The sequence below is a fragment of the Oncorhynchus keta genome, chromosome 2 (genome assembly GCF_023373465.1).
Source record: "Oncorhynchus keta strain PuntledgeMale-10-30-2019 chromosome 2, Oket_V2, whole genome shotgun sequence".
Taxonomy (NCBI): domain Eukaryota; kingdom Metazoa; phylum Chordata; class Actinopteri; order Salmoniformes; family Salmonidae; genus Oncorhynchus; species Oncorhynchus keta.
Window position 1 is genome coordinate 57,221,469 of NC_068422.1, and position 25,674 is coordinate 57,247,142.

General features: G+C 42.7%; 1 protein-coding gene across 3 annotated transcripts in view; it reads right to left on the minus strand.

Moving 5' to 3' along the window:
• The window catches only part of LOC118402907 (SH3 and multiple ankyrin repeat domains protein 2-like), a 251,879-nt gene that overhangs the window by 43,460 nt on the left and 182,745 nt on the right, over positions 1–25,674 (minus strand). For all 3 annotated transcript variants that reach the window (XM_052478931.1, XM_052478928.1, XM_052478937.1), the window contains one exon: positions 20,640–20,764. In XM_052478931.1, coding sequence (XP_052334891.1) covers positions 20,640–20,764 — 125 coding nt within the window. The remainder of the gene's footprint in view (positions 1–20,639; positions 20,765–25,674) is intronic.

Sequence of the window (25,674 nt, forward strand, 5' to 3'; positions counted from 1 at the left end):
CAACTATTATCACTACTCTGGGCAGTTATGACTTAGAATATTTGGACAACGACAAATACCTAGGTGTCTGGCTACACTGTAAACATATTAAACATCTCCAATCCAGAATGAAATCTAGAATCGGCTTCCTATTTCGCAACAAAGCCTCCTTCACTCACGCTGCCAAACATACCCTCGTAAAATCGACTTTGGCGATGTCATATACAAAATAGCCTCCAACTCTACTCAGCAAACTGGATGCAGTCTATCACAGTGCCATCCGTTTTGTCACCAAAGCCCCATATATACTACCCACTGTGACGGCCCTGAATTTTTCTGAACCGTCTCAGTGCAGCTCCTTCCAATAGGGCGCTTTCCCTTTAATTCCCAATTAAATAGCCAGCATCAGCTGGACGAAAGGGGGGTTGTGATGGAGACGTGCATGAGGATGTGTTCAACCCTCAGTTCCGAAGCTTCTCTATTCCGTTTGTTTTGTTGCCGTTAAACGTGTGTTTTGTAGCCTAAGAGAGTTTACCCAGGATCGGATCCACTCTTCGCGTCCCTGGACTACACCTCTCCGTTCTTCGTGGCCTTTCTCCGCTGGAGATCTATTGGCGGATTGGATTGTCTGACTGACCGACTGACTACCACATTTTTGTATACGGTATTTCATTTGTTTGGATGTGATGTATACTGTGATTTGTGTAGTTAGTGGTAGTTGAGGACTTAATTAAGAGTTGATCCGCTTTAAGGTTCTGTGGTAAAGTAATTGTTATATTGATTGTATGTTTAATACTGGGTTTACGCTACACGGAATGAACGGACAAACATCGCGTGACAAAAGTCACCTGAGTTCACTGAACTCCTTTACCGGGCAGGACTCTTTTTAGGCCCGAGGTACAGGACATTTCTGGAGGAACCAGAACTCATTGTGATATTATTATATGTGTGTGTGTAATCATTGTTGTTGCTAATACAACCCACGCAACAGAATATAGTTGTTTTTGAAGTTCTTTCCAATGTTTTAAGGGTTTATGAAAAGTTTATTTCCATCCTGACTTTTACATAAGTCCTTTGTATTGGTGTAGACTTGACGGACCAGATGGGACTCATTCCCACCCAAACTAAAAGGAGAAACCAATGTTTTCTCTGGTAGGCACAACCTACCTGGCACCCCTATAAATAATAACCTCAAGTCAAAACCGTTACACCACCACTGCGACATGTATGCTCTCGTCGGCTGGCCCTCGCTACATATTCGTCGCCAGACCCACTGGCTCCAGGTCATCTATAAGGCTTTGCTAGGTAAAGCTCCGCCTTATCTCAGCTCACTGGTCACCATAACAACACCCACCCGTAGCACGCGCTCCATCGCTGAAGTTGGAGACTTATATCTCCCTCACTAACTTTAAGCATCCGCTATCTGAGCAGCTTATCGATCGCTGCAGCTGTACATAGCCCATCCAATCTTCCTACATCATCATATTGTTTTTATGGACATTTTTGCTCTTTTGCACACCAGTATTTCTACTTGCACATCATCATCTGCACATCTATCACTCCAGTGTGAATTTGCTAAATTGTAATTACTTCGCTACTATGGCATATTTATTGCCTTACCTCCTCACGCCATTTGCACACACTGTATATATACTCTTTTTTTTCTATTGTGTTATTGACTGTACGTTTGTTTATTCCATCTGTAACTCTGTGTTGTTGTTTGTGTCGCGCTGCTTTGTTTTATCTTGGCCAGGTCGCAGTTGTAAATGGGAACTTGTTCTCAACTGGCCTACCTGGTTACATAATGGTGAAATAAAAAAAAGATGACAAAAATTATCATCTCAAAATGGTAGGTACCCTGTATCAGTCCACAGAATTCAAGCAGTCTTATCAGTCTAATCTGGCCTATTTGGAGTACACAGCGAGAGCATGCATAATTTACAATAGCAAAAAGACCAAGACGGATGGGTGCCCATGCTGCACCTTGTAAAGAAAATCTGAATGAAACCGACTCAGATGGTGGGGAAGAAATGAATCATGACATCTCTGATGATGATTTTTCTGATTCTGTGCCTCAGCCTAAAACCTACACTTCTGAGGCTTAAGCACAAAAAAAGCCATAACGGTGCGTACTGAGCCAGTGCCCGCACCACCACCAAATGAAACAGTGAGAGAGGAGAGAGGAAGGGACGGCACCGTTTGGATGGAACAAGCTGGTGACAATGCTACAGGCCAATTATCAGCACAACATGTCATCACTGAGAGAGTAGACCCTACATCTCAAGAAAAAAAACTACATCAGTATTTATGTTACATTAATTCGATTTTTTTTGCAATTCCTCTCATTTTTGGACATTCACAAACACAACCAAATTATTCTTTTTGGGATAGCATATATGACATTGATTAATTACACTGTTAGATCTTTCAGTCAGAATGACTGCTCATTAGCATGAAAGGGGGGTCCCTTGAAGCACAGTCGTTCAACTGTTAAAGAAAACCAAACTATAACAGTTTATCTTGGCCCATAGACTACTTTCAGAGTGAGGAACCATCTAAACATTAAGTTGTAAAATCCTGAACTTTGCCTTTAAGTCATCATTATGAGGAAGTTGGTTGTCCTGCAGCGAAGAAAGGTCATGCCCGTTCAAAGAAGAACCAAACACAATGTCTATTCACACTAGTGTTATCTCCCTTATTACAGGACCACAGGCATGAGAGCGTACAGAAAAGCATACACACTACAGCACTGTCTTTGGATAACAAGTGTGGGAGCAGTGTGTGTTTGTGTGTGTATGTGGTGTGTGTGAGTGAGTGAGTGAGTGAGTGAGTGAGTGAGTGAGTGAGTGAGTGAGTGAGTGAGTGAGTGAGTGAGTGAGTGAGTGAGTGAGTGAGTGAGTGAGTGAGTGAGTGAGTGATCGGGGAGAGAGAGAGACAGTGAGATCCAGAGATTTCATTAAAGGTATTCTTTTAAAGAGAGAGAGAGAGAGAGAGAGTGTGAATATATGAGTGTGTGGTGTAAGATGGGCTTCTATGTTGAATGCAGGCAGGTTACTTGTTAAACCCATAATGGGGGGGCTGTACATTTGTGGAAGATTAGAAGCACAGCCTCTTATCTTATGGTGTGTGTTTGTGTGTATTCCCTTGATGAAAGTGGGAACAGGGAGACTTCAAAGTAAGGCTCATTAAACGCTACCTGCTTTCCAGAGTGTGTGAGTGCATCATTGTGTGTTTGACTGTGTGTGTTTGTGTGCCTAAGGGAGAGAAATGATGTGTGTTTTAATGTTTAGTGAGTATGCATCGTGGTGTATTTGTTTGTGTATTTATGGTGAATTTTTCTGTGTCTGAATGAGTGTGCTTGTAGTGATGACGCACAACTCCAGCTAGAAGAATCTGGATTCTGATGAATCATGCTGCTGAGCACGGAACTATCAAAGGATGAGTACACACACACACACACACACACACACACACACACACACACACACACACACACACACACACACACACACACACACACACACACACACACACACACACACACACACACGCACACACACGCACACACACGCACACACACGCACACACACACACACACACACAGGATGATTTCGAATATTCTTGAGAAAGGAACATCATGAGAAGGGTGATGAGGGTGAATCATTGTAGTTGCATTTACACTACACATCAGTATGCCGTTAATATAATGGATATGAATCAATGCTTTATAACTCTTACAGATGTATATTTATTCATTAAAATGCATCATATCAGGTACCAAAGCAAAGGCCATAGCTTCTGTAATGAGATTAAGTTAATGAACTATCAGACAAAAATTAAATGATCTATAATAAAAGCACAGGTGGCTGCTGAGGGGAGAATGGCCCATAATAATGGCCAGAACGGAGCAAATGGAATGGCATCAAACACCTGGGAACCATTTGATGTATTTGGTACTATTCCACTCATTCCGCACCAGCATTAACACAAGCCCGTTCTCCCCAATTAAGGTGCCCACAACCTCCTCTGAATAAAAGGTGTAGTGATACACAACAAACAAGGTTTGGAATGATGTGAAATAACATCGGTCTACTCCAACCTTTATTTCCTTCCTCTGAGCCCAGGGTTTCAGACCTGACCGATAAGGTTTGATTCCCGCGCTCTCTGCCGGTGACCGAGTGTCTCTCTGATGCACATGCTCAGAAGGCTTCTCCCTCTGCGTGCATCATTATCATCGGCATTATGCATGCGGGCACAATACGCCGACCGTTGCCAGATGACCGTTGCCCTGCGTAACCTTTCTAAGTGGGAGTGCGGTGTTGCTGTATGGAAAAAAGGCAAGTACCATTTATTATTAAAGGGGCTGGGTTGACATTCTGTGTTTTTCATCTATGGTGTTTTCACAAATGTAACCCATTTAATCTCTCGCAATATGACAGCCATCCTAACGGTTTATTATTTCTCCAGGTTTTGACAGTGTGTGTTTCTGTGCCTTTTTGAAGAAGATGAAAGGAGTTCCCACAACAGCAATGTGTTCCTGCGGGATCTTGATTGTGTCTGTGTGACTAAATTATTTATGTGATACGATCGTATCCACTCCCGATGCTATTTTAAGACTGTGTGTGTGTACTGTGTGTGAGTGTGTGCGCACGTGCATGCATGCAAGCGTGTGTGTGACTCTCAGCTGTCTGATATTCCCCGAGAGCTACAGTATTGATCTGTGTAATGGAAGGGTAGTGTAACTCACCACATTAAAACCACATCCCGCAACAACTAAGTTACCCTGGGAGAGGTTAGTGGGCCAGAAGACTCTAGACCAGGAATGAGATCAATACATAAGCCGGCTAACACTAATTTGAATATTAGTGAGGGTGTAACAAGTCTGGAATACCTGTACCATGCCCATTATAAGTTAATAGCCATGTAGGGAGGGGATGAAACACATCCAAACACAACCCTTTTCATGTCTGGCAATAAACAGCGCAACATTTTTGTCAACATTAACGCATCTATGCCATTCCCACAACCCAGTTTCAAAAACTTTAGCTGAACCTCAGCTTGTGTCTATCAATGTTGTTGTCAAAACAACCAAGATGTGACCCAATGCTAAGAGCTAAATACTAGATTCACCTGATTATTTTCTTAATCTCTTGTGTGTGTTTGTGTGTGTGCGTGTGCGTGCGTGCGTGCGTGCGTGCGTGCGTGTGTGCGTGTGTGTGTGTGTGTGTGTGTGTGTGTGTGTGTGTGTGTGTGTGTGTGTGTGTGTGTGTGTGTGTGTGTGCGTGAGTTAGCCAGCTGTGGGACAACCTTTGTAGTCTCAATCTCCTCAGTAGTAGAACTGCCTAAAGGCATGGAATGGCTCGCAGCTTCTCCAGGTGCACCCTGGGAAATGAAGAGAACCTGTGTTCATTTTACACCCCTGTGCTTCAGCAGGGAAGCTACAAGCCCGCCTGATTGGCCCTCTAAATGGCGAGCGCAGACACACATCTTGTGTGGGACAGGCAGGAATTTTAAATGCTTTCTCCTGTTGATACTGTTTAAGTCATATTGTTTCTGTTTTTTTTATACAGCATCTCCAACAGAATTTGAGCTTTAACAGAGCTCTTGTCTAAAGAGTCCAATATGACCTAATACATTTTTCTGGAGTGTGCGTGTCATTTAAGTCCTCAAACCTTACCACTAGGTTGGTATAAAAAAAAAGTACATTGTGTTGCAACTAAAACCCCATTTACACGGGACTTGTATTACTATAGAACGTCAGTTATGTAATTATTGCACAAGTGTGTTTGTTTTTTGAGTGGACAATTGGGATTAGTTTTACCAAACTGCCCCTTGTAATTCTTGTTTTTATCTTATTCAAAATCGTGACTCATTTTAGGAAACTAGGCATATGTCGCACATCACTACTTCACAGGAGAGCGATGAGAACGTAACAAAATAATGTAAATATATATTTATTTATTTTTGGCAGAAATGCCATATGGAACATGTGAACTTTCATGAGCCTTAATAACAAACTTGTATGCAATCTGTAAATATGAACAAAATTGTTAAATTACATGCCTAGTTGGTTTAGCCACGGAAAAAGTCAGGAACGTTCCTGCTAGTCATTATTGGCTGAGATAATGGATGGGCTGGACATGCCAAGAGATGAGTTTGAATTGGTCTGCCATGTAGTAAGCTTCTGTCTATAATAGGCTACTCAGTATGTGTAGGTAATCCGTTCTAATGCAGATTCTTTTGATAGATAGCTCTCCACTTTCTGAAGGACAGAGTTTCGAAATCAGTGGAATGCTCGGTGAAAGCAGAGTATGATAGCTTGGGAAATTGAGAAAATGCAGGCGTTTGATTGCAAATGCGGAGGTAGTCGAAAAGAGAACACAGAACGCTGTTGTATAAAACATCTGTCTCCGGATTACATCTTCAAACTAAGGGCCACCATGGCATCCTTGACAGAGAGGGAGAAGCGTTCATCCATGTATACGGGTAAGATAGCCTAGCTAGCTACATTTTCAGATATTATCCGTTTATAATTTTGTCAGAAAGTTGTTTTCATTGCAAGATACAGTGTACTGTTAGCTAGCTAAGGTTAGCTGTCTGGCTGGCCTGCTAGCTGGCTGGCTAACGTTACGTGTATGATCTGTGTAGTAATACTATTTGTATCTCAGAGCCATTTGCATTGCTAGTTATAGCCTAATATTACATAGATAGCAAACATTGAACCTAGTTGTTTAGCTTTAGCTACCTGTAGATTCATGAAGGGTTGTAACGTTATGAGTTGGGATTATGGTTCATTGTTTAGATAGCTAGCTACATGTCTAAACAAAAGACTCCACTATGCAAGTAACCATTTCACAGTACCGTTTACACCTTCTGTATCCTGTGCATGTGACAAATAAACGTTTGATTTCATTTGATATGGTGTGTGTTTACCAGAGACAGCAATGTGAAGAACTACATGATCTGCACCAAAGTCAAATATGGATGCAATGTTAGGCAAATGAGATTCTAAAATGATTCTAGAATTCTCTTGTAGAATGCCCTGCTTTTATTTCTTTTTCTGTAATTAGCTTGCCTTTAACCTGTAAGTAATAATGAAGGACAAACTGTCTACAGACATGTCGATAGACGTAGTATAAACCAGCCTTTGGTCTTGAAATCTTTGGTTGTTTAGTACATGACCGTATTCACTGTTTAACACATGGCCTAGTGAATCCTTAAAGAGATGGGCGGGGCTAAGGCTTTAAGAGGGTGTGAACGATGCTGAATGGGTGTAGACAAAGAGGAGCTCTCTTGGCGGTGTAGCAAAAAAAGGGACATTTTCTCAAAAGTAGGGTTACAAGTTGATCCACTTCCAAAGCAGAATTACTTTCCTATTGTTCCTCAGCTGTAGTGTATGATATACCATTTTCTAGCTCGGAGTCTCTACTTTTATCTATTGTAAAAAACACCATTTCAAATGTAGCTACATAAGACTGAATCGAGCTGGTCGGTCATAATTGACCATTATAACGGAAGCATGGAGGTTGTTCTAGGCGTGGAGATTTTTCAACTTGTCTAGGGATACCTTAATATTGTCTTTCAGTTTGGGGAAAGTGTAAATAATATCAAGAATAACTATGAACTGCATGCAGACATTTAATAAATTGACATATGTGTCAGTTTATAAATACATTGGCTCATTAACATTGGATTCATCTTTTAAAAGAGAAATAGGCACTGGAAAAGTTCATATATGACAAAGTGTCATATTGCCCCATGAATGAGGCAATGGGCAAAAAACATAGCACTTAGATTTAAGCATCAATTTGTTCCTATGTTATTATCCAAACTAGGTGCAGCGCCTGTTAAAGTCTGTATATGCACCCCCCTAAAATGAATGTGTATATAGACTTAACCACTTCAGCATGCTTTTGTGGCACGGGCCAGAAGGTAAAGGTTTCGTTGACCACAACAGACGAGCTCACTCTCAATCAGAGCTGGCTGCAGACAATGATCAGCTAGGGGGAAATCAGATTCTCAACATTTTTATGCTATATTTCTAATTATATACAATATATGCAATGAATTTTCCACCAACATGTTCCTGTACAATTGCTCCACACAAGCAATAAGCAAAGCATAACTGCATACTGATTAGCGACTTCAGGCACTTCAACATCATGATTTGCGTTTTCAACATCACAATCAAAGAGGATGAAATTCTTGACAAACAGAAAGTACATCCCTCCTTACCTTGTACCCATTATCGAAGACTTGGCTTGACATTCTCTGAATGTCATTAATCTTTTTGATGTTTTGTAACAGATGCCTCTTTCCATTCATCAAATGCACGGTTTGGATGCTGGAATTAGTGGAGTGGACGAACGTGCGCAGGTAGCCTACAGAAGACTTTGAAGTAGCCTAATCAGATTAAAACATTGTGACGGGTTGTGTTTATGCCACACATAAGACTAAAAGGGAATAAATACTTTTGCGAAACAACTCGAGGCGAAAGAATGGCCGAACCTCCTCAGCCATTGCACCAGCTATCGTCATCTCGAGTTCTATGGAAAGGAACATAATGGTTCCCGGGGCAAAAAACCCTGTGATATCCTGGGGCATGAGTACAGGACATTAAAAGGCTGATTCCCGACCGCTCAACGACAGCGTCAACTCCCGGTAGCTGTCGTAGAATGGTCGGAAGCAGCCTGTGGTGTCAAACGACATTAGGAGGGCTAGCTCGGAACTTTTAAGAGCTGATTCTAGCACTGAAAGATTCCAAAAAAGCGGGCAATTATTTTAGGTCTGCTACCATTGTTAGGCCGCGAGTGTGAATGATTCAGGCTACTGGCATTACACGCATGGCTAACAGATTGCAGTAGCTCTGTTGGAATTACTTTTACAGATAACTTTGACACTTTCTGGAAACAGAAGATGCTCTACAGGAATGATGGAGTCCAGCTGAATCCTCTTGACTCCTGGATCAATGACCCAAGCACAACTCAGTTAATCCCTACCATTGTGTTGCTGAGGTGTCATAATGCTGCAGCAAATGTACATTATCCCAGGGGCGTTGGCAGAAACAACGTAAGTAAGCTAATGTATGTCCTGCTAACTGCCCTGAATGCCTCTATTGTATTCAGTAATCATGTGCCTATGAACCTGAGTTATACTATTAGCACTGAGGTGTGCCCTAGTGTGCCCTAGTAGAAAGTCCAATGTGTGCAGCTCAGCCTGCACTATCAGCTAAAACAAAAATAACATGAGAATATCTACTTCTGCTAAGCTTCCCAGTAAAGCAATAAAAACAATCAAGCATTCCAGAAAAGTGCTAAAAACAGCAAACATTAATATTTAAATCACCAAGAAAACATACCTCTCTCTTGATATCACATACATTATCAAGCACTTCACACATGTTATCCAGATACTGACTGTTAGCACTTGGTGTTCTAAAGCAGCTTCCCACCAGAATGGGCTTTAAGTAAGGCATCTGAACCTGTAGCCATATTACTTCAACAGTACTGATCACAAGTTCCTCTCTAAGTTTACAGGAATGTGATTCTAAATATAAATGGTCACACCTCCACCATTTCTGTAGATCTTATAACCATATATTGCTACCATTGTCTCATCAAAGGTATTATCTAAGTGAGTTTCAGAGATGTCAGAATATGAATGTCATCTGTAAATAGCAAATTATTGATTTCATGAACCTTGTTTTGTAAGCTACATATGTTAATGTGGGCTATTTTATTTTTGTATTATTATATATTTTTTTACCCCTTTTTCTCCCCAATTTCGTGGTGTCCAATTGTTATAGTAGCTACTATCTTGTCTCATCGCTACAACTCCCATACAGGCTTGGGAGAGACGAAGGTTGAAAGTCAAGCATCCTCCGATACACAACCCAAACTGGCCGCATTGCTTCTTAACACAGCGCGCATCCAACCCGGAAGCCAGCCGCACCAATGTGTCGGAGGAAACACCGTGCACCTGGCAACCTTGGTTAGCGCGCACTGCACCCGCCCCGCCACAGGAGTCGCTGGTGCGCGATGAGACAAGGATATCCCTACCGACCAAGCCCTCCCTAACCCGGACAACGCTAGGCCAATTGTGCATCGCCTCATGGACCTCCCGGTCACGGCCGGTTACGACAGAGCCTGGGCGCGAACCCAGAGTCTCTGATGGCACAGCTGGCGCTGCCCTTAACCACTGCGCCACCCGGGAGGCAATGTGGGCTATTTTTAACACTTTTATGTAATGCTTGACTGTTTTCATTGCTTTACTGAGAAGCTGAGCAGAAGTACACATGCTTGTATTATTTATGTTAGTGCAGGGAGAGCTGCACACACTTCCTACTAGGGCACACCACCTCAGTGCTAACAATATAACTTTGGTTCATAGGCACATGATTACTGCATAGAGTTAGGGGAACATAAATTAGGTGATCCCATCCTCCAAATGATTTGGGTGGATCCCATCCTCCTTATAAAAGGAGCTTTGTTTCCAGAAGGTATCAAAATTGTCAATAAATGTCACAACCACAGAGCTGCAATAGTCTCGTAGCCATGGAGGGCTAGTAGTCTTCTTAAACATTCAAGGCAGTAATTTAGGGAGGGCACATGGCCAGATATTATGGGGCGTTTGGTGGTGCCAAGCAGAGACCCAATCAGTTCTTTAAAATCCATCTTCAGCTGTTCTGAGCTGCCCTTCATAATGTAATTGAATCCCACATGAACTATGCTAGACTAAATTTCCTGAAGCTCGTTTAAAATGTTCGGGAGCAGCTTATTGATGTCCTGTATTTGTGGTCTTGGGTAAGCACAACGTTTTTGCTCCAGGGACTGAGACATTTCTCACCACTGATCTGCCCAATACAATGGAGAAATCCGCCCATTCCTACATCACTCACAATTCGTTAAACCTTTCACAGTCCCGCGAAAAGCAGCATAGCACATGCCCGCTGCTCCCGGCGATAGGTTCCACAGCAGGCAGTGGTCCGTCAGATCCAGAGAGAGGGAAAGGAGCCGAACTCGGCGACGAAGCCGCTGCTGGAGTCAGCACGGCCGCCAAAGACACAGGCAATCCCAGCGATGAAGACGCAGAAAGATCAGGTACCAGTGTGGTGAAGCTATCCCCTATGTCAAGCTGCTCCGAACCACTCGCAGACACTTCAGTCCCCTTAGAAGAATGCCGCTGCCTTCGGTTTCCACGACTTGTGACATGGGACCAGCACTGATTGGAACAATCCTCTTGCTGTTCTTTGTCGGAAAAGCAGATGGAGACGACTACCTCGGCAGGCAAGTTCCAGGTAGCACAGGCCATTTGGATAGGGACAGATGACAAGGCGGGGAAACATCCATCAGGCGTCCAGCCACAGGAGTTGAGAAGGAGAAAGGTCCAATTTGCATTTTCCCCAAAAGTTCGCAAAGCATTGAAATTTGCTTGCTAAGGATAGCTACCCCATTCCTGTAATCCTCCACAAACAAACAATTGCTGCATTGGAACTACGGATTGTCAATATTGTCCTGGACAAGAGAGTAATAAACACAGCTTCTACAGCGCTGGAAACGTTTGTTAGCTATTCCAGGCGAAGTGGGCTCCATTGCAATCTAGCTAGCTGCAATCTAGTTAACAGTGACTAAACTGCTTGGAGTAACCCTGGATTGTAAATTGTCATTGATGATACAACAATAGCTAAGATGGGGAAAAGTCTGTCCATAATAAAGAGCTGCTCTGCCTTCTTAGCAACACCATCAACATCAACAAGGCAGGTCCTACAGGCCCTAGTTTTGTCTCACTTGGATTACTGTTCAGTCGTGTGGTCAGATGCCACAAAGAGGAACCTTGGAATATTACAATTGGCTCAGAACAGGGCAGCACGGTTGGCCCTTAAATGTACACAGAGAGTTAACATTAATAATATGCATGTCAAACTCTCATGGCTCAAAATGGAGGAGTGATCGACTTCATCACTACTTGTTTTTGTAAGAAGTGTTGACATAGTGAATGCACGGAGCTGTCTGTTTAAACTAGCAGCACACAGCTCGGACACCCACGCATACGCCACAAGACACGCCACCAGAGGTCTCTTCAGAATCCCCATGACTACATGGAACTCTGTTCCACATCAGGTAACTGATGGAAGCAGTAGAATCAGATCAACAGCAAAAATTATAATTCGCCTTATGGATCAGCGGTGACTGTGAAGAGACACACACACACAGGTACAGACACACGCATACGCACACATGTGCTAGCACACGCACTCTACACACATGTACATTGTAATATTGTTGAATGGTGGTATTATACATGTTCTATTGAAGATGTGTAGTGGTGTAATAATGTTATATGATGTAGTGTTTTATATTTTATTTTATGTGTGATGTAAGTGCCTTAATTAATGTGTTTGGACCCCAGGAAGAGTAGCTGCTGCCTAATAAATACAAATACAAAATCATATTCACAAAGTTGGTGTGAAGATGGGAAGTATTCTATGTCTGTTATAAAAAGATGTCCTGCGTTTTTGACCAAAAAAAAATCAACTGCACTAATTGTTCAGGTTCTGGTCTTGTCCCATCTTGACTACTGTCTGTAATTTGGTCAATTGCAGCAAAAAAGACCTAGCAAAGCTGCAGCTGGCTCAGAACAGAGCACACCATGTCCGTACCTGCACATACAGAACCAACATCAACAACATGCATGCCCGTCTTGAGGGTCGATGAGAGATTAACTGCTTCTCTTCTAGTTTGTATGAGAAATATTACTGTGAGGACAATTCCAGATTGTTTGCATAATAAATAACATACAGCTCAGACATCCATACATACCCCACAAGACATGCCACCAGGGGTCTCTTCACAGTCCCCAAGTCCAAAACAAATGTATATATGCAGAGCCATGATCGAATGGAACTCCCTTCCATTTCTAATTATTCACGCAAAAAGCAAAATTCCCAAATGATTTTTTTTTATAAAACAACGTCTCATTGCACGATAGGGACTGTGAAATGACACACACAAACACTCTAACGCACACAAACTACACACACATTACTCTCTAGTTGCATTGTTTGTATAATCGTTGCATTTGAAATTTGTGTGACTGTCCTAGTCCACCGGTGTTTTGTTTACTTGTCGCGTTTTATATTTTTGTGTGGACCCCAGGAAGAACAGCTGCTGCTTTCGGCAGAAGCTAATGGGAATCTGAATAAACAAATAAACTCTCCCACCATGTGAAAATTACTGACATGGCAGATTGAGAAGGGACTAAAATTACGGTTGCTGTGTTTTGTGCTTGTGCTTGTGCATGTAATACATTATTACCCGACCTCCCACAATAAAACTAATCCCGACCGAATAGGGCTATAGTGCCTCCATCTAGCATTCTATATCTCAAACATAGTCTGCTGAACACTGCATATTCATAGCTCTAAGTGGATGCAGGTTACAAGTTAACAGGTTGCAGCGCTGGCTATTCCAGACCCTCTAGCTATCATCACAATACTGCTTGTCAGAGAGAAAATTGGCCACTCACTCAGGCATAATTGGGTCAAGGGCAATGGTTGTAATCTCATCAATATCACTGAGCACAGACCTGGGGTTTGTTGGGAAAGCATGGTTGACTGCTATATTAGCAGGGAACTGAGCTAGCTAGCAAACGTAGCATGTTCACAGTGCAAGAACGTCACACAGCAAAGTGTTTATTAGCAATGCGCTAAAATGACTGGTAGAATTATGGTATAGTAAGAGACTTTGTACTTGTGTCAGCTGTGTTTGTGTGACAATAGAGGAGGTCCGAGTTGACAGTAAGATGCTCAGAATATGCAGCAGTGGTGAAGAGATCTGACTGACGCACGCACACACGCACATACACACACACACACACACACACACACAAACGCACACGCACGCGCACACACCTGGGGGTTGAGGGTAGCAGCTGCCCTTGCATACATACAGTGGTCACACACAGCACTCTCCTGACCCGGGAGAGAGGAGCGTTATATTACAGTCTTCCTCCCCATCTCTCTATCTCTATTCAAACACACACAGGCAGAGAGATACAGTTAGAACATCTGTGTACTGTACTGTACCATATTCAGTGTCCTGGAATGCTATGGGAGAATTAGAGTGGAAGAGAGAGAGAACGAGAGAGAACCAGAGAGAGAGAGAGAGAGAACGAGAGAGAGAGAGGGGGGGCTGCTACATTTGAGAAATGACCATGTAGTGTAGCAATCTTCGAACAATCTTTATTTGGGCGAACCACCACCATCTTACTTAGCCCTGTCAGCACCACTGCTGTGGCAGCCACCTTCAGTACAGTATACCCAAAATGCTTGGCTTGTATGGAGTGATTTCAGTGCCAACATAAATTGTATTTTAATTACATAATTTTGAATTTGTATTACATCTAACTCTAACCACACTGCTAACCTATTGCCTAACCCTAATCTTAAATTAAAACCAAAAAGCAATGTTGACTTTGTGGCTGTGGTAACTAGTGGACACTGCTGCGCCTGTTGTTCACACATGTATATATCTATCCTCTCATTGGCTAGAATGGTCCCCCCTGATCTTGCCTCCGCTCAACTGCCTTTCATTTTTTTATGAAGTGTATTTTCATTGTTCGAGCTGCCACTAGAGTATCTGGTCAGTATAATAAAATATGCCATTTAGCAGACGCTTTTATCCAAAGCGACTTACAGTCATGTGTGCATACATTCTACGTATGGGTGGTCCCGGGAATCGAACCCACTACCCTGGCGTTACAAGCGCCATGCTCTACCAACTGAGCTACAGAAGGACCATAATGGCTAATCTCTGTCCAGATTCAAAATCAAAGACAACATCCTGGTACTTTGCCAGCCAGGAAAGCTAGTGGAGAACAGATGGAATCAAACGCTCTCTGTGGTTAACAGCATCTGGCGGTTTCTGAAGCCAACGTATTTTCTTCCTATGAATTTGGCTCTAGCGTTTGAACCGTTTTGGCTATAAGTTATTATGACCCCACTCCTAAAAGCGAAGACTCAGGACATGGACGTCCTTTCTTATTCCCCTCTATTATGATCACAGACCACATAGGACACGTGGGAAGGGAGTATGATACAAAAATAAAAACGCAATTTGACCCCGATAAGAATATACAAATGAATAGCCCTGTCATAGCCTTTCCCCACTCCCTATTTAATCTTGCTTTTGTGACCTCCTGGGTTTGAACTAGGTCTCCTGTATGTCCGAGGACTGTGTTAGCCCACTTAGCTGAAGCCGATATGGAGGTTAATGTAAGGAAAGACACACTGCTTGCTTAACGAGTACCACTTCCCCCTGATTCAGTTCATAGTTGATCATAGTCTGCTGCTGGAAAAAACACATGTGTAATGGCTTTACTCCCCCTGCTATATTGTGGATAAAGAGTTACCTGTCTAACAGAAAACAGAGGGTGTTCTTTAATGGAAGCCTCTCTTACAATTGGCTCGGAACAGGGCAACACGGCTGGTCCTTACATCTGCACGGAGAAGTAACATCAATGATATGCATGTCAATCTCTCACGGCTCAAATTGGAGGAGAAATGTGTTTTTGTAAGAAGTGTTGACAAACTGAATGCACCGAGCTGTCTGTCGGACACCCATACATACCCCACAAAACATGCCACCAGAGGTCTCTTAACAATTCCCAAGTCCAGAACAGACTTTAGGAGGCGCACAGTACAACATAGAGCCATGACAACATGGAACTCTATTCCACATCAGGTAACTGATGCAAGCAGTAGAATCAGATTTTTTAAAAACAGATAAAAGTACACCTTATGGAACAGGGGGTACTGTGAAGAGACACACACACAGACACACACACACACGCACACAAACTCTAGCACACGCACTCTACACACACGTACATTGTAATATTGTTGTATGGTGGTGTTATACATTTTGTATTGTAGATATGTAGTGGTGTAATAATCTTATATGATGTACTGTTCTATCTTTTGTTTTATGTGTGATGTAAGTGCTAATGAGGATCCCTAATAAATAGATATACAAAAACAGAGGCTCAAACTCATGACCTCTGCCTCACAAACACCTTTCTAAAGCATTCCAACCCACCATGCCTTTGAAAAATACCTTCTTCATATTGTGCAGGGGGCGACTCTTTAGGCTGAGTGAGTTTCAAAGATCCACACCTGCTAGACTAATACAAATATTCAATGTCCAGCAAGTGTCACGGATCCCTCCGGAACTTTCATTACGCACACCTGGCCCCTATTCCCAGTGATTAGTAATTGTATAAGGGTGCCCTTGGTTTACCAGTGTCCTGTCGGTTATTGTTACAATGTCCGTTGGTGCGTGTGTGTACCTGTGCTGTGTGTCTTGGCTTTCATGCCATTGTGGATTGCGTAGATGATTACGGGTCTCGTCCCGTGTGTTAATCATCGTGCGCTTATGTTATTTATTCGAGGTACTCCTCGCTCTTTTGTTCGGGTTTCAACCCTGTGTTTTGTATGGTGTTTGTTTGGTCTTTGTCCCCGTGACTTTACACGGCACGCCGTAATTTGGGTGTGATAAAAAAAACTATTACACATTCCTGCGCCTGTCTCCCAACCCTTTATACCAACGTGACAGCAAGGTTACTCAATAAAAGAGTGTGGTTTTGTGATCTGTGCTTATGTCATGAGAACCTTGCCTGAGAGTGGAAGATGTGTTAGTTTGACATCGTTTGAGTTAGAAATGTGTTACTGTTAGTTTCAAGTCTCCGGCAAGGGTACATTGGCTTCAGAAACCACCAGGAGTTTCTGTATACCACAGACAGTATTTGATTCTTCTATCTGTTCTCCCCTACCGTTCCTGGCTGGCAAAGTAGCAGGATGTTGTCTCTGGTTTTGAATTTGAATTTGGAGAACTGCATTTAAAAACTTAATCGGAATACATCTGAGAAGTTGAATATTTGAAACTTTGATAAACATGAATTTCTTCGAGATAGGGGGCGCTCTTTTAATTTTTGGGTAAAAAACGTTCCCGTTTTAAACAAGATATTTTGTCACGAAAAGATGCTCGACTATGCATGTAATTGACCGCTTTGGAAAGAAAAAATTCTGACGTTTCCAAAACTGCAAAGATATTATCTGTGAGTGCCCCAGAACTAATGCTACAGGCGAAACCAAGATTAAATTTCAAACTGGAAATGGTCCAGATTTTGAATGCCCTGTGTTCCAATGTCTCCTTATATGGCTGTGAATGCGCCAGGAATGAGCCTGCACTTTCTGTCGTTTCCCCAAGGTGTCTGCAGCATTGTGACGTATTTGTAGGCATATCATTGGAAGATTGACTTTAAGAGACTACATTTACCAGGTGTCCTCCCGGGGTCCTCCGTCGAAATTATTGCGTAATCTCCAGGTCCATGCGCGTTCCATTTTCTTCAGAAAAGAAACCAAACTGCCACGAATGATTTATCGTCGATAGATATGTGAAAAACACCTTGAGGATTGATTCTAAACAACGTTTGCCATGTTTCTGTCGATATTATGGAGTTAATTTGGAAAAAAGTTTGCGTTGTAATGACTTAATTTTCGGGGTTTTTCTTACCCAAACGTGATGAACAAAACGGAGCGATTTGTCCTACACAAATAATATTTTTGGAAAAACTGAACATTTGCTATCTAACTGAGAGTCTCCTCATTGAAAACATCTGAAGTTCTTCAAAGGTAAATGATTTTATTTGAATGCTTTTCTTGTTTTTGTGAAAATGTTGCATGCTGAATGCTAGGCTTAATGCTATGCTAGGCTATCAATACTCTTACACAAATGCTTGTTTAGCTATGTTTCAAAAGCATATTTTGAACATCTGAGATGACAGTGTTGTTAACAAAAGGCTAAGCTTGAGAGCAAATATATTTATTCCATTTAATTTGCGATTGTCATGAATAGTTAACGTTGCATTATGGTAATGAGCTTGAGGCTATAAATAGGATCCCGGATACGGGATTGCTCGTCGCAACAGGTTAAATGATATTTTGTAAACTTGATTCACAGTCACTGAATACAATATCTACCATATCGAAAATGAATATATAAATATTGAATTTGAATACTTAATAATAAAAATGAATCCAATATTCATTCAAATTAGCTTCAAATCATGAAATACAAGTTACATTTATGAATTCAATGATTACATTTGTGCATTACAAATTCGAAAAAATGTAATTCAAATTCAGCATTATGGAATTGAAATACAATTTCTGTTGGCACTGAAATCACTCCATACTTTGGGCCATACACTCCACTTAACATTAGTAAGCCACTAGAGACGGAAGTTGGAAGTTTAATGACAAATATGTTTTGGCATTAACTGCCAAATAATTTTGGGGATAGAAAGTGTGTTTTGGTATATGGTGCATACTGTTCAAGACTTATACAGCCATTTAAGATGCAGTCCAGCCCATCAGCTAAGGGCACAGTAATGCAGCGCAGCCCACTCCATATAGAATCTCGATTTTGGGAGAGATTTGCCAAAAACTGCAGTGTCTGAGGAACAAGAGGTCAGACATAAACAGTGTTCTAACCGCAAGGAGTCTCGCCATTACAGACAGTCTAATAGGAGAGGAGAGGAGACTAGGAGACGAGAGGTGAGGAGAGGAGAGGAGAGGAGAGGAGAGGAGAGGAGAGGAGAGGAGAGGAGGGGAGGGGAGGGGAGGAGATCCCTCATCTCCAAAAACAGCTTGACGAACTCTGCAGCCTGCAGTAAAACTGTCACCTTTAACCTTTGACCCTGACAACGAAAGGGGCAAAGGCCACCTCAACAGAGACAAACAGTACAGACCAGAGACAAGTCATCCTACACTCTAACCCATCAGAAACAAAGTTCAATAACATTGGCAGAACACTTAGACAGATTTCACGCTTTATCACGTCCAACAGTCACAGCCTGAGTGATTGATCCCTCCCACTCTGTCTCATCTCAATACAATTGAATCAACTTTATTGGTATGACAAGTGAAGAAAGGTTTACCGGAACATACATGACCCAAAAAGCACATGATGAGAACAATTAAAACAGCAGAGACATCAACAATTAGTAATCATTGACAACAGTAAAAAATATGAGAGGAACCTGAAAAACAGTTGTCAAATTCATCTCCCTCTCTTTCGCTCTCTTTTAATACAACTCAGGAAGCAGTAAAGTCTTGAAATGAGTCCTTCTCCCTCCAACTACAGGATGTTTCTGTACAACACCAGGGTTGCAAAGTCTTGATCTTCTATTTCCTCCATGGCCTGAAAAGGAGGCCCCTCAATACCAACTTTGCAGAATCATGACAAGTTCCTCTCATATATACAACATTTATTTAACTAGGCAAGTCAGTTAATTAAGAACACATTCATATTTTCAATGACAGACTAGGAACAGTGGGTTAACTGCCGTTCAGGGGCAGAACAACAAATTTGTACATCGTCAGCTCGGGGATTTGAACTTGCAACCTTTAGTCCAACAATCTAACCACTAGGCTACCCTGCCGCCCTCAGATTTGTGACTTTTTGCAAATCCCATCAGTTTTCCACGTTGTCACAACATCATCACATTGATTGTTGGGTTTGAAATTATGTGGAAATAACATTGATTCAACCAGTTTTTGCCCAGTGGGTAATCTGTGTTTAAGATGTTGTAATAGAGAGATGAGGGGAAAGATAGGGGCAGTGTGTGTAACAGCTCATGAGAGAGGAGTGAGGGAGAGAGAGGAGATAGAGATGGAGGCAGAGAGAGAGGGAGAGATGCTCTATTTAGCAAGAGCCAAGACAAACCCCAACCACAGCACGTGCACTGATTACAATTGCACTGTTTGCACTCGTTACACACACATACAGTATGCAACGCAGCCCAACAGGGATTCACAACCATATTCATAACAATTCTCAAACAGCACCATCATAACCAATATCCCCCAAAAACAGAACACACAAACAGACCACAAAAAGTACCCACAAAAAACAGTACTTCAGGTCTCAGGAAGGCCATGTTATCGTGTGATGCTAGCCTAAGCTGGCTATCACTACCTGGATGTAGCTTTTTCCCACCACATCCTTGGCTGTGACCCACCTAAAGCCTTTCACCACAAATAAACAAACCAATGCAACTGGACACAATCACATGTTCATCTGCCACCAGACAGGGGACTACCCTTGACTTAGTGGTGGATCCTGACCCAGAGTTTGGGAATCACTGGTCTGATCCAAAAGCCCTCCGAAACTCAATGCATTGGGCAGAAACAGGACAAGTGGTATCAAAAGGTATCAAAAGCTGCAAAGCCGGGCTATGTTGTAATAATCCCAAAGACACATTTAATTGTAACATTATTATGACATAATGATCATACTAGCGTGTGCTTTTTAAATAAATACCAGGTAAATAGCAGTCTGTAAATGAAAGAGGGACCTAAGATCAAGATGAACCAAAAACTCAAGCGCCAACAGATATCATCACCAGTCAGCTCTCACTCATCCCAAAATGGATCTCTACAACCAATCTCATTGCTTCTCGAAGCAGGAAGAAAGAACTCTGTTAGGGACAGGAAGTGAATAGTAGTATGTATGATACACTCAATCGCACAATAACACACACACAGACACACAATGCACTCACTCTCACATAAAACTGCATACATGCACACACACACTTACCTCAATGAGGAAGTCCCCGGTCCTAAGCCCCGCCTGCCAGGCCACTCCTCCCTCATCCACTGACTCCAGGTATTGGAGGGCTGGGAAGGCAGGGGTGGGAGTAAACTCCTCGATGGGCGTGTCCGCTATGGGAGAGAAAGAGAGAGAGAGAGAGAGAGAGAGAGAGAGAGAGAGAGAGAGAGAGAGAGAGAGAGAGAGAGGGAGAGAGAGAGAAGGTAAGTGGGTCACCTTATCCTGAACACCACACCCCTCCTCAACCCGGTGTCTATGGAGATCTAGCCCCATTCCAGATCTATACACACACACACACACACACACACACACACACACACACACACACACACACACACACACACACACACACACACACACACACACACACACACACACACACACACACACACACACACACACACACACACACACACACACACGGCTTTATTTTAAACAGGGTTTAGTATTGACTTTGTGGTCAGCAGACAAACAAACAACCGACAGACGAGCAGGGATAATCCATTAATCACCAATAAAACCACAAAGGTCATTGCCAATTCAATAAGGTGGAAGGCTGCAGACACGGTGCTGTCATCAACACAGCCAGATTAGTTTACTGCTGTCCTAATGTCTGTGTGTGTGTGACACAAGGTTTGCTCTGGTGGTAGGGGCAGTAAGATCTCTTTCTCCCATCTCCTATACTGCTGTCTATTTCGTCTCCCCCATCTCCCTCTCTTCACCCTTATCCCCTGTCACCCTCTCTCTCTTTCCCCTCTCCCACCTCGTCTCTTCTCCTCTCTTCCACCGGCCAGTGATATTCACATTGTGTCCTCGTGGCAGCCAGAAACCAATGGTGACAAGTGACACTTCTAATACATCATCCTTTTACTGTATGAGAGATGCTAGGCACTGTGTGTGTGTGCGCGTGTGTGTGCCTGCATGTATGCGCAGGCATTCATTTGTGATTTTATGTGAGAGTCGGTGCATTGTTTCCGTTGTGTGTGTTTGTGAGCATTAGAGAGTGTGTGTGAAGTACACAGTGCCAGAGGATAAAGAGGGCTGGCTCAGTTCCCTTGGGTGATGGCAGTGTCAGAACAACTCTAGTACATTCGGCTTGTTGTTTTTTAGGCTAAATTGTTCTCCTCCTCTCTCTGTCACACAAGGATGTCCAGACAGTAGAAAATGTACCTCAAAAGTGCAGACCAATAAGAAAATGACACCTCACAGCGTTTGACAGTGTGGATTAGGACATGGCTGTAATCATCATAGAAACCAAAACAGCCGCTCAGTGGGCTATTTTTAGACAGCATCAAATGGGTGGTGTAATATCAAATGATGTGTGGACAATCGCACTAATGTCCTGACAACATGTCCTACACACAGGTTGATATTGATGTGTGAGTGTGTGTGCATTTGCGAGTGTGTGCACTAGAGTAGCGGTCTTCACAGATCCACCTGTACCCGAATACCCGATATCCAGATTTCTAAATAATGTCAAGGGTCTGGGTAGGATCTGATATGATTGTTATGGGTATCGGGTATGTGTCATTTTGACTGACTTGTCCAGAAGGATCCATATAGATCCGAACGTGACTGCTGCAGTAGAGAGAGAGAGACATTTTTATAATCTATCCTTCTGCTCTTTGCTTTTCACGAGAGTGGCGTGTGTAGCAATTGCTTGACAATCATAAGTCTTCAAAGTGGCAATAAGAGGCCTATGTAAATTGGTATAGAATCAGCTTGATCCCCTCTGTCGAAGACGCCTGTACCGTCTTTTTCCCCCCCCAGTGATATTGTTAACAAACACGCCCGCATAAAGAAAATTAGAATTTATAACAGGTTCAGCCCCTGGTTCGACCGTGATCTTGCAGAGTTACTCCACCTCAAGAATTGCATTTGACGAAAGGCTTGGTACTCATACTCGCATACTGGCTCTCGTTCAGGGAAATGAGAAATAAGTGCACTCAGGCTATCCGGAAGGCCAAAGTTAGTTACTTTAAGGAGCAGTTCTCTCCCTGTGGGTCGAACCCCAAGAAGTTCTGGAAAACAATTAAAGACCTGGAGAATAAACCCTCCTCCTCATTGTTGCCCATGTCCCTTCAAGTTGATGTGGTTGTTACTAACAAGAAGCACATGGCTGAGCTTTTTTTAATTTAAATTTGACCCCCTTTTTCTCCCCAATTTCGTGGTATCCAATTGTTAGTAGGTACTGTCTTGTCTCATTGCTGCAAATCCCGTACAGACTCGGGAGAGGCGGAGGTCGAGAGCCATGCGTCCTCTGAAACACAACCCAACCAAGCCGCACTGCTTCTTAACACAGTGCGCATCCAACCCGGAAGACAGCCGCACCAATGTGTCGGAGGAAACACCGTGCACCTAGTCAGCGAGCACCACGCCTGACCCGACACAGGAGTCGCTAGTGCGCGATGAGACAGGGATATCCCTGACACTGGGCCAATTATGCGCCGCCCCATGGGTCTCCCGGTCGTGGCCGGCTGCGACAGAGCCTGGGCTCTAACCCAGAGTCTTTTTAATCACCACTTCATTAAGTCAGGATTCCTATTTGAGTAAGCCATGACTCCTTGCCTGTCCAACATTTCCTCATCTCCCAACCCTTCAAATGCGACAAGCCCCGATGCTCCTCCCTCTTTTTCCCCTGCCCCGCCACAAAGTTTCTCCCCGCAGGCGGTCACTAAGTCCGAGGTGCTAAAGGAGCTCCTTAAACTTGACCACAAAAAAAACACCTGGGTCAGATGGTTAAGACCCAGTCCTCTTTAAGGTTGCTGCCCCTATAATCGCCACGCCCATCTCTGACCTTTTTAACCTGTCTCTCCTCTCTGGGGAGGTTCCCATTGCTTGGAAGGCAGCCACGGTTTGTCCTTCATTTATTTATGATTTATTGAATGAATAATTATAATTATTTATTTAATAATAGTAATGTATTTATTTAAAGGGGGAGATCCAGCTGATCCTAAGTGTTGTGTTTGCCCGGTTTATCAAAAGTTTTGGAAAAACTTGTCTTGATGTCTATAGTATTCTCTCTAGTATGCAATCTGGTTTTCGCTCAGGTTATGGATGTGTCACTGCAACCTTAAAATGTCAATGATGTCACCACTGCCCTTGATTCTAAGCAATGTTGCGCTGCTATTTTTATTGACTTGGCCAAAGTTTTTGATACGGAAGACCATTCCATTCTTGTGGGCCGGCTACGAGAAGCTCTCTTAGAAGCTTTGGCCTGGTTTGCTTACAACCTCTCTCAAGGAGTGCAGTGTATGAAGTCAGAACATCTGCTGTCTCAGCCATTGCCTGTCACCAAGGCTGTACACCAAGGCTCGATCCTAGGCCCCACGCTCTTATCAATTTACATCAACATCATAGCTCAGGCAGTAGGAAGCTCTCTCATCCATTTATATGCAGATGATACAGTATTACACTTAGCTGGCCCCTCCCCGGATTTTGTGTTAAACACTCTACAACAAAGCTTTCTTAGTGTCCAACAAGCTTTCTCTTCCCTTAAACTTGTTCTAAACACCTCCAAAACAAAGGTCATGTGGTTTGGTAAGAAGAATGCCCCTCTCCCCACAGGTGTGATTACTACCTCTGAGGGTTTAGAGCTTCAGGTAGTCACCTCATACAAGTACTTGGGAGTATTGCTAGATGGTACATTGTCCTTCTTTCAGCACATATTAAATTTTCAGGCTAAATTCAAATCTAGACTTGGTTTCCTCTATCGTAATCGCTACTTTTTCACCCCAGCTGCCAAACTAACCCTGATTCAGATGACTATCCTACCCATGCTAGATTACGGAGACTTAATTTATAAATCGGCAGGTAAGGGTGCTCTCAAGCGGCTAGATGTTCACTACCATTTGGCCATTAGATTGGCCACCAATGCTCCTTATAGGACACATCACTGCACTCTATACTCTTCTGTAAACTGGTCATCTCTGTATACCCGTCGTAAAACACAGTGGTTGATGCTTATTTATAAATCCCTATTAGGCCTCACACCCCCCTATCTGAGATATCTACTGCAGCCCTCATCTTCCACATACAACACCCTTTCTGCCAGTCACATTCTGTTAAATGTCCCCAAAGCCCACACATCCCTGGGTCACTTGTCTTTTCAGTTCGCTGCAGCTAGCGAATGGAACGAGCTGCAACAAACACTCAAACTGGACAGTTTCATCTCAATCTCTTAATTCAAAGAGTCAATCATAGACACTTTTACTGACAGTTGTGGCTGCTTTGCATGATGTATTGTTGTCTCTACCTTCTTGCCTTTTGTGCTATTGTCTGTGCCCAATAATGTTTGTACCCTGTTTTGTCCTGCTACCATGCTGTGTTGCTACCATGTTGTGGTCATGTTGTGTTGCTACCATGCTGTGTTGTCATGTGTTGCTATCTTGCTATGTTGCTGTCTTTAGGTATCTCTTTATGTAGTGTTGTGTTGTTTCTCTTGTCATGATGTGTGTTTTGTCCTAGATTTTTTATTATATTTATTTTTAAATAAAATTAAAAGGCCTCCGTCCCCGCAGGAGGCCTTTTGCATTTTGGTAGGCCGTCATTGTGAATAAGAATTTGTTCTTAACTGACTATCCTAGTTAAATAAAAGTTCAATGAAAATTAATAAAATAAAAAATAGGCTACAGTCATAGAGCCTCCGTATGGGGCAAAAGTTAGGAGATGTTAATCAATGAAAGATACAATTAAAGTGATGGAATGAAAAGTTAAAGGAGAAGAAGAGGCTACAATTACCAAGAGCCAACAGGTAGGCTGCTACTTTATATTCTGAATGGAGTTGTTGTTGTTTGTAACTGTGTAAGATGAGAAAGCACGTACTTCCTCAATTAGCCAGCGCTAGCTAGATAGCAAGCTTAACTAGATTCAGTCAAGACAGGTACTCAGAATCATAATGGATGATAAATAACTTAGCTATGGCAGCTATTAGTTTAATATAGCGCATCGGCTTGCTTGGTTGCTGTCTCTCCCTCCCTCCTCCCTTGTCACTCACTCACACTCAAAGTAGCCTACACACACA